The 15,284-nt window shown below is 38.4% G+C and overlaps 1 protein-coding gene across 2 annotated transcripts; it reads right to left on the bottom strand.

Moving 5' to 3' along the window:
• Positions 1-1,106: 1,106 nt before the first annotated feature.
• On the bottom strand, positions 1,107-14,836 carry LOC127944239 (protein SOGA1). 2 transcript variants are annotated; one of them, XM_052540108.1, is made up of 11 exons: positions 13,623-14,836; positions 12,449-12,673; positions 10,650-10,805; positions 8,835-8,900; positions 7,203-8,342; positions 6,405-6,491; positions 5,981-6,142; positions 5,556-5,807; positions 3,944-3,987; positions 2,507-3,860; positions 1,107-1,911 (listed from the first exon to the last, which is right to left on the bottom strand). In XM_052540108.1, the coding sequence occupies exons 1-11, from the start codon at positions 14,397-14,399 to the stop codon at positions 1,765-1,767; spliced, it is 4,410 nt and encodes a 1,469-aa protein (XP_052396068.1). In that variant the 5' UTR covers positions 14,400-14,836; the 3' UTR covers positions 1,107-1,764. The 2 variants fall into 2 exon arrangements, with proteins under 2 accessions (XP_052396068.1, XP_052396069.1); XM_052540109.1 differs by having other exon boundaries at positions 5,667-5,807.
• Between the last annotated feature and the right edge of the window lie 448 nt (positions 14,837-15,284).

Raw genomic sequence — 15,284 nt, 5'->3', positions numbered from 1 at the left:
AACAAAGCTTTTTAAAAGTAATAAAAATGAAAAAAAAAAAGAATTTTGTAAAGGGCAAGTTTAGGTTTAGGGTTGGTGTAGGGCGATAGAATATACAGTTTGTACAGTATCAAAAACATTACTGTCAGTCTATGTAATGCCCTCATTTACATAGCTCAGTAAAGGTGTATTTATTTATTTATGTATGCATGCATTTATAGGCTATAAGTATTTATTTATTTACATTCATTTACATTTCAAACTGTTCTACATACCACCTCCTCTTTCCTAAGTATAAAAACCTCAGGACTAGTCAACATAAAACGTGAACAAATGTTGCAACATATAGATTAAATATTCTCAGTATTACATAAACGATTATTTTACACAACGTGAGCTATTTCTCATTGTAGGTTAATTTAAAATTATTTTTTCTATAAGCATATACATTAAAGGTATGGATAAATATCTTTTTAATTGTTTTCTATTAGGCTCGCTCATATTCACTATGCTGTTATGTCACTATCTATCCAAAAGGGGGCACTACAAATACACGAAAAAAAAAAAAAATTATAATAGTAAATAACACCTCTGTACAGTAGAAAGGTTACGACTAACATACACATAACTCATGTAGGCTATGTTTCTCTATTAAAACTAAATAAACTTATCGTATATTTGTACGATGTCCCGGTATACACCCAACAGTGAAGATAAGGTATCTTTCCTGGTGCTGCATTACAGTAGATAAGTACATCTCATATCCATACTTTGCTTTGTTTGGTTTGGCCCTACCTCGTCATAATATGTAAGAGTGATCATATAAGCAGCTATCACAAAGACTTAACCTAAAATTAAAATTGAGATAAATAAAAGAAGCAGAGAATAACCAACATTTCCTTCTGACAAAATAATTTTTTATTTTATAATTATTATAATTTTTTTTTAGCACATACCTTTATATCTTGTTTCATGGAATTGTAGGTAATTAAAGTCACGGGATTCAAAACTACAAATTTTCCTTACAACTGTTAATTCTTTACTTTTCTGGTTACGGACAGCTCAGAAATGAAACATCATTATTAGGATAACATATCTTCAAATCACAGCAATAGGGGACTACAATGACATGGATTTGCATTTATTAACATGCCATAAAAAAGTTTCACATTTCAAATAGCTACAATTCACAAACCTAATCTCTGATTAAGGTGCTTGGCCCCCACAACTGTTGTATGCAGATATTAAACACAGATCATGTTACATTTAAGACAGCTATGAGAAACAGGTCACATTCATTAAGCGTCTAACAACATTAAAAAAAAAAAAAATTCTCCACACATTATATTATGCATGAAATATTATAAAAAATAATAATAAATCATAAAATGTTTACGATACATTGCAGAAATATATATATTTAAAATGTAACAATGTAAAGTTAATCAAGGATCTAAAAAGTAAAAACTTGATCTTGCTGGAATTGCATCTCCTGCACAATACATCATTAATTCTGTAAAATATAAAAGTCTTTAACTAATACTGGAGACTTTTTATGTTTTTTTTTTTTACACTGATTTTGAGGAAAATTTTGTGGAATGGATTTTTACATGGTAAAATGTTCTGAAGGCAAAATCAATTTAGCCAGATTATTTAAAAACTAACACAAAATGGACAGGGAATAAGTAAAAATATGTGTATGATGGGCATTCCAATTCTGAAGAAATCTGTCCATGCAGCCCTGAAGTGTCATGGTTTCAGTGAATAAATTGAATCTGTTTCCCTTTAAGCTAGAGAATCACCTTTACCACGTGATGGGGGGTGTTCATGTGGACGGGGCTTGTTTTGACCGTGAATGTGCCGGAGGTTTTTCTGTGAGGGTCGAGCAAAGCAGGATGTCAAAGACCGTGAGCTGCAGTCACAGGCTCCATCCTGGCAAAGAGATGGGAAAGAGTCAGGAGATATGCTCGGTTCAGCGTTATAACAAATCATGTGGCATTAAGACAAAGACTGTGCAAAATATTAATAATGTAGATTTTCACTTTTTCTAGTTGTATTTAGTAGAAAAGAGTTCCAATTGTTTGTATGTGATTTGTACTGTTCGTATATCTGATTGTATGTGTGCCATATATTATGTATTATGTATTTGTATCTTTGTAAATTACAAATAGTCATGTGAACAACCAGTCTGAGTCATGAAACTATACATAACAGCCACAAAATAACTTTACTGAAGGAATCAGATGTGAACTTAATAACAGCTATGAATGATTTACTGACCGAGCAAATCTGATTCAGACAGCAAACTCACTAGTGAGTTTGAGGCTATCTCGTGAATCTTTTTGACTGACTTGCTAAAAGAGGCTTTTTTTGTTTAGAGTGACTAGATTTCAAATTATTGTCACACATTTTTATTTTTACATTTGCAACCAGTCACGGGTTTGAACCTTAATATATTACTCTCTTAACACCAAACCTTCAATTTAGTTTCTTCATATTTTTGAACGGATTCAACTTTGCTACTAACCTCCAAGCCCTTGTTCTTACTGATTGAACCTCTGTTGATTTGACGCTGAGTTGGGGTCTGGCTCTGGCTCTCCTCTTTTGGGCTTTGTTTCATAAATCTACGGTTCACAATCTTGGTGATGCTGTCATTTCTGACTAGCGGCACCGCTGGTATACGAGACGGGGGGTGCTCAGATTTCTTTGAACCCATCAGACCGACGTGATCCTTACGAGCTGCTGGTGCTTTCTCCATCTCCGGGTTGGTCTTCTCTCCTCGACCACACACATTGCGCAGAAACTCATGGACCAGACCGTACTTGTGAACGCCTGCATTTTTACGACCGCTAGGTTTTACGCTGGCCTGCACTGATACTGAACTCGGCCTGCTTGATGTCGAAGCACGTTGCGGCAGAACCCACAAACCACGTTCCTTCGCTCCATAATCCAGCCTGGGGGAGGCGCTCAGAGATGAGGAGGATGTAGTGAAAGAGGAAGAGGATGAGGGGGATGTTGAAGAGGAAGACTTTGTAGAAAACGGAGAAGATGCGGAATGTCTGCGTTGTATTTTCGGCGAGTTGGTGTGAGGCTGAATCCGATCTGCTGGACCAGGTACCCTTTCCAGTGACACTGACATCTGCGGGGTTCTTGCAGATACAAATGAGGTCACTCGGGGCGACCAGTGCTTTGCAGCATAAAGACTTCGAGGACCATTGGTTTGTAGCCCAACTGTGCTTGGCTGTGGTTGGGATTGAGTTTGCGTTCCTATACTCACAACACTCACCATATTGCTCCCAAAATCCTTTGCTCTTTTCCTCTCCAAAGGGCTGGATTGCGAGGTCTGCAGCACACTAGCTGTAATTTCCTTCATGTCATCACTCAGGTTGGCTGAGACGTCCAAGTTATTGAAAGCCAAGCATGAAGGCGACGCCATACTGGAGGTCTGAAGACCAGAAGACGATCTAGAACTGGTGACCGCCATCGAATCTCTCTCCAACAAACTCTGGCAGTCAAACGGCAGGCTACCCAGCCAGTTTTCATAAGCAGTGACCCAGTCTTGGTTTACAAGACCACAGGCAACGGCATTGAAATGTGGTTGCTGGCTCTCCTCAAGCTCTTCCTCTTCAGCTGCTATCAGAGAGCTCATTTGGATCCTTTTTGCTGATGGTGGGCTGTAATATATACGAATGCTGGATCTCTCTGGAGCAGTGTGGCTTCTCTGGGTCAGCTCCTGGTTTAGGTTCAGACCAGGGAGATTGGGAGGCATGATAGGAGAGTCCCAAGTCTTGCAGGGGTCTTCCCTGTCCAGAAGAGCAGCTTCTCGACTGAGATACTTCCAGTTCTTGTTGGGTTTTGAAATGCCAGTTTTAAGAGGCATCCTGTTGGAAAAGCAAACTCTGTTAAGGAATTCAGTCAGATAGCTTGAGTTCAAACTACGTGCAAACAAATGAATCAAGCTCACCTCTCTATTTTTCCATCTTTTTTCATCATCTTGCATCTGGGGGACTGAAAATGCACGAGAAAGATTAATGTTTGTGCATGGATAATTAAATGTGTAATATTAAATAACGGATATTAAACAACAACACATACTTCAAAACATCTTTAGATCAATAATTAAATGAAACAACATAGGAACTTAGGATAAAAATAAATAAGAAAAGAAATAAGACTGAATCTTAGACTGAACTGTTTTGAGACAGTTGATATTAGTTAGGGATGAGCAATTTAAGACACACTGTAATCAAATGTAAAAGCCTGTCTTATTTAGAAAGTGTGTCAGAGAGATAGTTAGGGATTACAAAAAAGAAAACAGCAAGAAAACCCTTGGACCGAAAAAAAAAAAAAACCCTGATAAAATCCCTTTGCACTCCAATCCAGGCTTTACTTAACCCCATCAAAGACTGTCACTGTCCACGTTCCACTTTTATTATAAGCATCTATGAAAATGAACAGGACTTTTTGTTTAAATGGAAAAAGGAAACTGTCAAACTGGAAGACAACAATACCATTTAAAGATTCATTTTGCATTAGTTCCTCTGAATATTGCTTCTTTATTCCTCTCTCCCCTCCTTTCCCTCGACACTGCACAATGTTACCCCCCATTAACTGTAAAGGAAAATAAATTCCTTATTTGAACTTCAACTGAGCCTCGATAAGTCTTTCTGTGGTCACTGTGGTTTGGCTAAGACCTTTTTATAGTCAGAAGCTGTGATTGAAGCTGATGTCTGCACTCCGCCTGCTGTCCTGCAGTCCCAAAAAGGGATTAGCCTAAATTCAGTTGCCACACACAGGACTATCTCATATCTCTAGTAGGAATGCAAAACAAATTATTTTAATAATGATAGCTCAGATTTCAGCTAGCAGAGAGCATGAACTACTTTTCAAAAGTGTGGAGTCTGTAAGATATTTAAATGTTTTTGAAAGAGGTCTTTTATGTTCAATAACACTGTATTTATTTGATTATTTACAATAATAAAAAAAAAAGTTTTCTATCTGAATATTTTTTTGAATGTATTTTATTCCTGTGATGGCAAAGCTGAATTTTCAGCAGCCATTCCACCAGTCTTCAGTGTCACACGATCCTTCAGAAATCATTCAAATACGCTGATTTGACATTTTTATTATTATTATTATCACAGTTGAAAATGGTTGTGCTGCATAATATTTGTTTGTGGAATTTTTTATTTTATTTTAAATAAATTTACTGACAACAACTTTTGAGCGCTCATACTAAAACTGCCAAAAAAATACCTAAATAGTGGAAATAGGTAAATATAAAAATAAGAATACGGTCCAATTCAAACACTAGTTACCACGTTAGATATCATGAACTAACTTCTACATAACATGCTAATTTCTACATATACTGTATTAATTTGAACATTTTAAGTTGAATAAATTAATATTAGGACAAACACAAATGTGTTTATTTATTTGTTTATTTAGTCTAGTAAGTCTAGTAAGACCTGTTTAATGATTGACCTTTGACGGTTGAAATCATGTCAAAGTTCCACAATACACAGAATATGTAAATTATTGTTTCAGTGTATTACACTAATTTTTGCTCTGACCTGCAGTTTTCTATTTTGCTTAGCTGTCTTCGACTCTTCGCACTCTAGACTCGTGTGGTTAAGGTGTTCTAGCAGTTCCTGCCACTCAGAGCTCCAATTGCTTTCACAGACCTTCAGCTGTCTTGTCAGGTCCATCACTGCAGTGTAGGACTCTGCTAACAGGTGCTGAAGCTTCTCAACGTGGTCCTTCTGTAAAGCCACATTCAGGTCTGATGGTCCCTTTGCTCCTGCCTTCCCAGCTGAACCGTCCAGCTATAAACAAACACAAACAGCTTGGATGACATTTCTGCTTCATAAAGCTTTTTTCATTTCCTCTATAAGTCCCTACAGGCACAAGAATGAAGAAAGAGGAGATGACATGAGAACCAGGCAACAGGTTCACTGATACTCTCTGAAGGGAATTTAAACTGATCTTCTGTTCTCACCCTGCTTATGAGGCCCTTGAGCTCTGCACACTCCACAGCCCATGCTGCTTTGGCGTTTGCAAACTGCTGGTTGACAAACTGGGCTGCACTGTGCTGCTCCCAAAGTTCAGAGAACAGATCTGACAGTGCAGTCCTGAGGTCTGAAAGCAGGGCACTGCTCACCTGAGAGAGGAGCACACATTGATGAATCTACACTTGGCAACAGGAACTGAACCATCCTAACTTCAAATGAGCAACAGGTCAAGGAACAATGCTATTGGTCAACTATGCTCAAAGAGCAGGCATGTTCAGCTATACTATATTATGAAAAAGGCATATTTTGAGTTACATTCTTTCAAGCTGAATTTATTGCAGAATGAAAACTTTTTGGTAGTCATGTTGAAACACTTATTTTTACCACAGAAATTGTCATTCTTTTTCATACCTGACTGTTGCACTTCTCTTGAAGATTATACTTGCATGCTTTTGACTTCGTGTCCTTTAGTAGGTGAAGATCATTCTGACAATACATCTGGAATAAAAACAAAAAACAATAAACAAAACAAGCATATTTTAAGCACATGAGTTAAATAAACATTACACATTTATTGTGTGAAATTATTTATATTATTATTTCAACAAAACATCACACTGAAAAATTTTGTCACTAATAAAGCTTTTTTTTTAAATTAACTGAAATAAGCAATCACTTAAACAAGCAATCAGTTAAAAAATATAGAATAACAGAAAAAGCATTTAAGAATGATATAAATACAGAATATTTCATTGTGCATCATTTTCAATCTTACTCTCATTTTCTCCGATTATCTCTCTCTTTAAATATAATAGCTTAAATTATGCAAAAGGTTTGAAAAATATTATGTAACAGTGCCTATTTTCCACTGCCGAACATTATTTACACAATATATGATAGGAAAGATTATAAAGATGCATGTATACATACCATTGAACATTGTTAGTGGGCAAATAAAATAACATAAAAGTGTATGCTTTTGGCAGGCATTCTTATTTTGCATTCAATGTACTCATTTACATTGATTTATTTATAGGTTCTTGCTTTCTCTGAGAATAGAATTCATGACCTTGCCGTTGCTAGTGCTATGTTTGAACAACAGGAAAGCATACAGTATACAGTATATAAAAATTATTATTTATAAAATTGCCACCATCTTCATTGATAAAGATGTGTGACAGCAGTAGCAAATGTTGTTGCCCAATTTACCTCGAACAGGTTCTTTCCATCAGCTGTGGGTCTCTCTCCCTGCCTCCACTGCTGGACAAACCACTGGAGCTGCAGAGTGAGCAGCACTAAGCTGTCCTGGTTACACCCATTTCCAACATTTCCTTCACATGGACATTCTTGTCTTGCTTGATTCTTTGCGTCCTCTTTTATTTCACATAAATCTTTGTCAGAATGTAGCATATTCTTCTCAGTAAAAGGCCCTAGGCACTCTGAAGTGGAGTTTGAGAGCACCTCCAACTTTTCTACAAGAGCACGCAGTTGGGCTTGTAACACCTCTAGGCCATTGGTCAAGGGACTCAACATTGGGTCCAAAAGCCATTGATGTGTTTTGCACTGAGGATCTACTGCAGTTTTGCTTAGGCAAGGAGCACCAGTAGGAGTCGTATGTGTACATGTAGGTGAGAGGCCATTTTTTGCTGGGGTTGTTAGGAGCTGGATAGTCGATCTGACAAGCAGTGCCTGGTCATGGATGGCAAGAAGACTGTCTAGATCTTTCACAGCAAATGTGCAGTCTGACGTACATTGAGCTTGTCTGTCTTCCTCTTTAGTCTCTTCAGAAAGCTCCTGTTCCCCACCAATCGGCCCTTCTCTCTGCATATGACTGACAGAAGAGTTCTCCACATGATCTTCCTCAACATGCATCTGGTTCTCCTGCATATTATTATGGGTAGTCACTGCATCTGCATTATCTGTCCCATCCAGACCTCTGTGCATCTCCACCTGTTCTCTAGTTTGGAGAGGCAATGCTAATCCTTCACTGGCCCCCTTCATCACCTCCTCTTCTTCCAGGCTTCCTCCTCCTCTTTCACGTTGTTCACTCATCTCTGCCCGCAACCCACGGTTCTCCACCTCTAGTTCCACTATTCGACGACTCAGCAACGTGGCTTCCTCCTCCACCAGCCGCAAGTGAACTTTGACCTCTGCTTCTCGGGTGTGGGCAGAGTTAGTGGCGCCCGCTGCAGCCTGGGTTTCATCCACCTCACCATAAAGCAGACGGTATTTGGCGAGCTCCTCCCGCATCGCCTCGCTCTCCAGGGCCATCTTTGTTAGCTTCTTGCACATGAGCGCAGACTCCTCTTTGGCAAAGTGGAGCTGGCATTTCAAATCAGCGCTATCATCCTGCAGAGGTGTGTTAAAATAGTTGGCATATATCAAAAACTTAAACTAAAAACACAGCAAGGCTACTATGGCTTTGATCACCATGGCTAACAGGGTCACGTGCCAGTAAAAAGTGAATTGAGAATGCATTTTAAAATTCTGAATTTGAATTGTAGGGAAGTTCACTGAAATGCAGAGAAATTCATTCAAGTGTCATTTTAACTAGAAAAGATCTAGACCAACTTTGGACTTAAGTATGACAAACCATCGTTTAAAAGTTTTTTAATAAAAACAAATGATAGAATGTTTTAATGAATGTTTTTTTATATCACTCCATTTTCCAGTGTTGAATTTCTTTGAATTCCAATTTTGTAAAGCATGAATTGAAAATACATATTCTTAATTCTGAGTTTTGCACAACTTTGAAGGCTAATATTGGATCTCTTGAAGGACTAGCACTAGAACAGCACTAACCTTCACAAATTAATTAGACTATTGTAACTCCCAACTCACCTGTGGTGAGGGCTTTTTTTCGTTCTTGTTGGATGTTGATCTCAAACTTCGTCTCTTTAGAGAATTCTGTGGAGGCACCATATCCATAATTAGTCTAAAGACATTTTAGCAGCTTATACAGCACAGCTCACTATGTATAGGTTTGTTGATGCAATTTGTCCCCTAAGATAATGTCCTCCTATGGGCATAAATGTTCATTTGAGTTATATTAATCAGAGTTGCTATTTTCCATCATACCGCTGTCCAATGCATTCCAATTCCCAATGAAATGTGTGACTGTAAGGAAAGCATGCACCTAATAAACACACTCAATCATGTTCGTGTAGTGAGATGGCAAGAACTCCAACTCCATTTCTACACCAAACATCCATACTGCTCCAAGTATGTCAAAAATGCTGGCTAGAGTCAGTCTATCTGTCTGCTGCTTTGTCTGGTAGGCTCAATTCCTTAAAAGTACAAAGAGCACAGGAGGAGCATGTAGACTTCACATTATCTTCTTCAAATAAAAAAAAAAACAATCCAATCCAATCCAAACCGAGACTGACGTGTCATAACTTAAGCATAAAACCAAAAAAAAATGCCTTTAACAGAGCTCTTCATAATATATCTTGATGAATTGAAATTATAAATCAGTCTGCAGAAGACTGCAAAAAATGGATGAGTAGAAAGTGTTTGTATGGAAATCATCATGTTTCAGGTAGTGTCAGGCTCACATGAGGCCTTGATAATCTGGTTGTAGCTGATTTGTTCTGCTGGTCAGGATCAGGAATTGGCAGCAGCTGTCTGAGCTGAGCTGCTGGGATCCACTTCTAATCACTGAATCCTGGATTAAACTGTATGCGTGCCGTTATTAAAGACCCACAGGCTTTCATTGCCAATAAAATTTGTTTTTGGTGCAATATGTTGGTATAATGGTGACGGCCTATATTTTTTAATATTGTGAGAAAGTGAAAGCAAAAAGCATGCCTTCTTGTTAGTATTTTTAGCATGTATGTGGTTATTGAACATCATAAGACCCAAGAGTTGGACAAGGATCTCCCTTTCAGGTGTATTTTCTAAATGGTGTCTTTCTCACTCGCTCTTCAACCTTTCAGTTGCCCCATTTTTCTCTCTTCTCCCCCTCACTGCATCCACCACGATTGAGAATGACAGCAGCTGCAGTTTGAATTCAGACCCTTAGTTCATTCTATGCCCTACCCAAGCAGTCAGCTGTCGATTACATACGGCTGGGGTAAGGGTCAGATTGTAATCCTAACGGCATCATGAAACGAAGGAGTCTAAGCAACAAACTAGTACTGCTTTAAAGTGATAAAGGGCATTAAGGATATATATGCATATATTACCGTTTAAAAGTTTAGGGTTAGTACGTTTTTTTTTTTTTTTAAAGAAATTAATACTTTTATTCAGCAAGGGTGCATTAAATTAAGCAAAAGTAATAGTAAAGACATTTATAATGAAAAAAAGCTATTTCTATTTCAAATTCTTTTGAACTTTCTATTCATCAAACAATCCTGAAAATTGTATCTTGTTTTACACTAAAATATTAGATCAACTATTGTTGACTTTATTTTTTAATTACATTTTAATATATATGAAAATATAACAGTTATTTGAAATTGTAATAATATTTCACAATATTACTGTTTCTATGATTCAGTAAATGCAGCCTTGGTGAGCAAATGAGACTTTGATCAAAAACATTACAATAGTTTAATAAACTTTTGTTTAGTTTGTGTGTGTGTGTGTGTGTGTGTATATATATATATATATATATATATATATATATATACAGCAATGGCTTTGTGGTCATAACACCTGTGATTTGTCCATCTCAGCCTGCAGGACCTGCTTTGCCACTTCCAGATCCTGCAGCCGTTCACGTAACTCCTCATTTTCCCATTCCAGCCGTGAATTTTTCTTTTGAATGGCCTCAAGTTCACCATGTAGGCGAAGGGACACGCTTTTTGCCACCTAGGAACAAAATATTCATTTAGAGTCAAGTAAATAAACTGCAAACCATTTGTCCATTGGAACTATCCACAAAAATGTTGATGTAATAAGATAATTATCTCATGTCATTTCATTCTGTTGGGAAATACTATTAAAAACAAGAAGCTCTATTTAAAGAAAATTATGTTATACGTAGCATTGCAAAATGAGGATTAAATTACCATGTTCCAGCTGTGGTTTGTGACATTGAGAATGTAAGGAAGTAAGGCGGTTAGTTAATTGTATGGGTTTCAATACGGGTCAAACTCTCCTATGATCTCCCTCCTTTGCAATCCTTTGCAAAGCACTCATCCTCTTGTTGCTCAAGGGGTTGCTAACTATTGTGGACAATGTCAAGGGAAAACGGTTGGAAAGCATGTGATTATACCACAGCATTCAGCGCATGACTCTGTGCTTTTCTTTTTTTATAGCGCAGGGCGATAATTATCAGCAGTGAGTTCCAGGAGCAACGCCACAAACTCATATTTCTCTGTGAAAAAAATGAATGATGGAAATCTGGAGTAGAGCAGAGATTGAAAAGGATGCTGTTAGATATCAGATTGCAGGACACTCCCATGGGGGTTGTTGAAGACTGAATCTAACTTGACAGAGTGCTAGTGAGGACTCTGAGCAGCGATGGACACACACTGGCCTAGTTTGTGAAAGGAGGGTATCTATTTCTCTCACATGCCTTTAAAATAGACTGGTCATGGACATGCCCACAACACACACCAGCAGCTGTGCTTGGACACTTCCCATCTCGGATACTGTGGCTATATAGTCCTTGACATATATAACATACACATGCAAATGCACAAAGTCTTTCATGCTACCTTAATTTTTCGGTAATACTTTACACTGTGTTTCTACCAAATAAATGTCCACACTTAATTCAAAGACAAAACGTTCAGAAGAAACCTGAGGAATTTACTTTGCATAGTCTGGAAGCAGATTTCAAAAGAAAACAGCCATTTTATATGGGTTACCCTGCTGTGTAGATTTTTAATTCGTAACGTTCCTACAGAAAGCTCTGTCACTGATTGGCTGAGAAGTTCAAACCAAAAAATGCTTATGCTGTGAGTGGCCCACCACAAACTGAGCTACTACACCAATTATCTGCCAAAGAGAAAACCGAGGGTTTTTCTCCTCATTTTACTATTGGGTCATTACCAAAAAATAAAACCACTCCCTATGTCAAACTATAAAACAAAATGTTATTTCAGCTCTCACTAAACCCTTAGTACCATGATTTGGGTCACAAACCACAGTGGAAGGATTACACAATCCATCTGAGTGCATGCTGATTCATAAAAACAGAGTTTTGACTCATTCAGTGACTTACTATTCAACATTTGATTGGCACTAAGCACAAGCCTAGGCAATTTAGATAAACATCCTGTCCTGATGAATGCCATGGATGGCATCCAAAACACTAACAGTGGTTTTCCTGTACACACACCACTGTAGCTTAACTGAACCCAAATCATGAGGGAAACATCAATTTAATTACACCCTGAATGTCAGTGATTGCTCTTTACGCATGTGACCTGATACAAGGACTTTCTCACAGAAACACACTCAACACCAGCAAATTATGACGCAGCATGATAGCAGCACATCCTCACCCTAATATCATGCTCAAGTGTCCTGATAAGCTCCCCGTCCACTTGTCCCGTCTGGGCTACACGCAGGCTGCGTCTCTCTGCTTTCCTAAGTCGGTACTGCAGAATGCGACAGGCCTTGTTGGCCTGTTCCAGCTGCTGTCGGAGTTCCTGCAGCTGGTAAACATCCTCCTCCATGTACATGTCCCTCATCTCCAGCATCTCTGAGCGGAGCTCCTCCATTTCATCCTAAGAATGCAATCAAAGATGGTGTATTTAAAAATCAACTTCATAGAACTTCACTGTGACGGTCTAAAAAAATTAACTTTTTGGACGTTTTTGATTGGAAAACATGAGATATATGAATGCATTATAGTTAAGTTGAAAGCATTTGTGTGTTAGTGTGTACAAAGTGTGTTTCCTATATCACTATCAATGATAGTCTTCAACCAGCTTGTCCATGACAGCACTGCACTGGTCTTACGTGTCGAGTGCCAGCATGGTGTGCGCATTAACCCACAGAACTAGTGGCACACGCCAAGAATGAAGCACTGCCCTTATTGGATGCACTTGTGGCACTCTGTTGACTTCTTGATTTCTGCTGAGACACCTTTCACTTAATCACAGTAAAGCTTGTCTCGTTCTCACTGTGAACCCCTCCTTCTATTGCATGTCAGAGACAATGAGGGATGACACGAGCCAATTAGAGAAAGTATAATCTTCTAAGAAGAGAGTAAATCTTACCGTATAAGGCACATCACGTGCAGTTTATTTTGACTGTTAAAATATGTATCATACATGTAGCAGACAATGTGGGATTGTTTTAATTTAATTTTACATTAAGTACAATGTCCATCACATCATATGACATGGTTTATGCCATGTTGGTTTATGCTGATAATAATCTGATGCTTTATAATCATAATCCATCAAACCAGGCTGCATTTAGTACTACTTTATCTAACATTATCTACTTAAAACAGACTCTCACAAATAATTAAAAGCAATTATACAGCAAATACATCGTTTTGGTAATTGAATTTAGATCTTTTAAAAACTACAATGTTTGTTTCAGAAGAGCGTTTTCATTTGGTGGATTTTCTAAATGCACTCATTGAGATCAGTCAGCATTTAATTCGCATTTAATAAAAAATCAAATAAATTACTTAGGCCTAATAGATTAATCAACAAATCTCACCTTCAAATATTCATTTTCCGATTTTAGGTCGTCAATCTCTCTCAGCAGATCCTCGTGCACCCCATCAGCAAAGTCTCCAGTCAGATCCGAAAATGCCACAGACGCGCTCAGGTTCAAGCGACTGTCCAGAGAAATGTAGGACCTCTGGTCGCCAGGAGAGATGCTCCCCTCTCCGAAGCCAAACCCTGGAGACAGGGTGGCATTAACCAGTCCATCTTCTTCTCTGTGTTCTGATATTTGCTCCGCTGAATCGTCCATCATCTCTTCGCTGGGACCTCTGGGACAGACCTCGCCACACTGGGCATCAGTGGACTGCTTATGCTCCTCTGATGCGTCCGAGATCTCAGAGCTGCTGTCCGTGGAAGACAGTTTCCCGGTAGCGCAGCCAGAGTCCTTACTCAGGTCATCAGACGTGATGCTTCCATCAGACAGCTTTCTCCTCCCGAAAGATTTACTGCGATTGCTATCGGTGCGTTTTCTCGACTCTGGTTTCATCTCTCTTTTCCCTGTGTGGATGTTTGGCGTGACAGATGCTCCACGCTTTGGTTTCTTCGAGTGAATCTCTTTGGCTTTGCTCTGTGAGGCTGCTGGGATGATTTTAGACCAAGCGTCCGCCTGAGCTTGTTTTGACGTCATGTGTTGCACATGATGCCGGTGGATTTGTCTTGTCGGCTGCTGGCTGCTCGCGTCTCCGCAGGCTTTTTCCTGCCCGTCCTGTCCGTGATGGGATGAGCGTGCATTTGACTCAGGATTTGCCTCTACTTTTGTCTTTGTCATTGTTGGCGTTCAAAGATTATAATTTTCTCTCAATTCACCCTACATTGTTTTTACAAAAAATACTACTAATTACAGTAATGAGATGAATGATACCAGTAGAATCCTCTCAAGAGTTTGTGTGAGATGAGATAAAGTTGAGGTAAATCCGGGTAAAGCCGTTAGTCTAGTGTTTGAGTGAAGAACTGTACAGTGTGCGGCCATGTGCTTTAACAACTCGGAAATCTCCGCCCCAAAAACAGGAGCTTTACTCTCTCTCTCTCTTTCACTCACTCTGAGTCACAGATAACTCAGCTTTACTGGAATTATAACTAACAGCTATAATAGTGCCAAACCAATGTTTTAATAGCATAAAATTGTAGCCACCCCCCACCCCCCAAAAAACCCATGGATATTTTTTTATGTTAATTTAGCAATCAGGTATTTTTTCTTATTCATTAATTTATGTGAAGGCCTTTAATTCTCACACCTATTAATTAATTCGGTGACAGTGCCTTTATTATTCAACTCATAAAATCTAATAAGTTATTTAATTCATAGCTAAGTCTCTTCTAAATAAAGGTCTGCACTGGTTTCAAAAAGAAGAAAGTTTATCCAAACTCACTCTTCTTCTCAAATGACACGGAGCTGAAGTAGGCTATTATAACATTGCTCCGATGACATCTAGTGGCTTCAAATGAAACTAAAGGAAATATCAGGAAATATTTCAACAATTAAAAGTAGAAACTAGTAACACGCACAGTAATTGGCATAATTTAGCCTGTTCATGCCGCGGTGCATTGCTGAGAACTTGAATATCGGATATATGCAAATTCCCAGGCTTGCACAAAAATTCTCACGTTAAAAACAAAGATCTAAAAGAAAAAAAATAGCCTACTGTTAAAGAAA

The sequence above is a fragment of the Carassius gibelio genome, chromosome A23, assembly GCF_023724105.1.
Source record: "Carassius gibelio isolate Cgi1373 ecotype wild population from Czech Republic chromosome A23, carGib1.2-hapl.c, whole genome shotgun sequence".
Taxonomy (NCBI): domain Eukaryota; kingdom Metazoa; phylum Chordata; class Actinopteri; order Cypriniformes; family Cyprinidae; genus Carassius; species Carassius gibelio.
Note: the sequence above shows the minus strand (reverse complement) of the source record. Positions and strands in the feature narration are given on the sequence as shown.

Excerpts from the sequence above, each read along its gene's own strand:
- LOC127944239 (XM_052540108.1), bottom strand. The coding sequence starts at position 14,399 with ATGACAAAGACAAAAGTAGAGGCAAATCCTGAGTCAAATGCACGCTCA. Across the intron at positions 12,674-13,622 it reads CGGAAAATGAATATTTGAAG|GATGAAATGGAGGAGCTCCG; the intron begins GTGAGATTTGTT and ends TTGCATTCTTAG. Across the intron at positions 8,901-10,649 it reads CTGAGATGGACAAATCACAG|AATTCTCTAAAGAGACGAAG; the intron begins GTGTTATGACCA and ends GTGCCTCCACAG.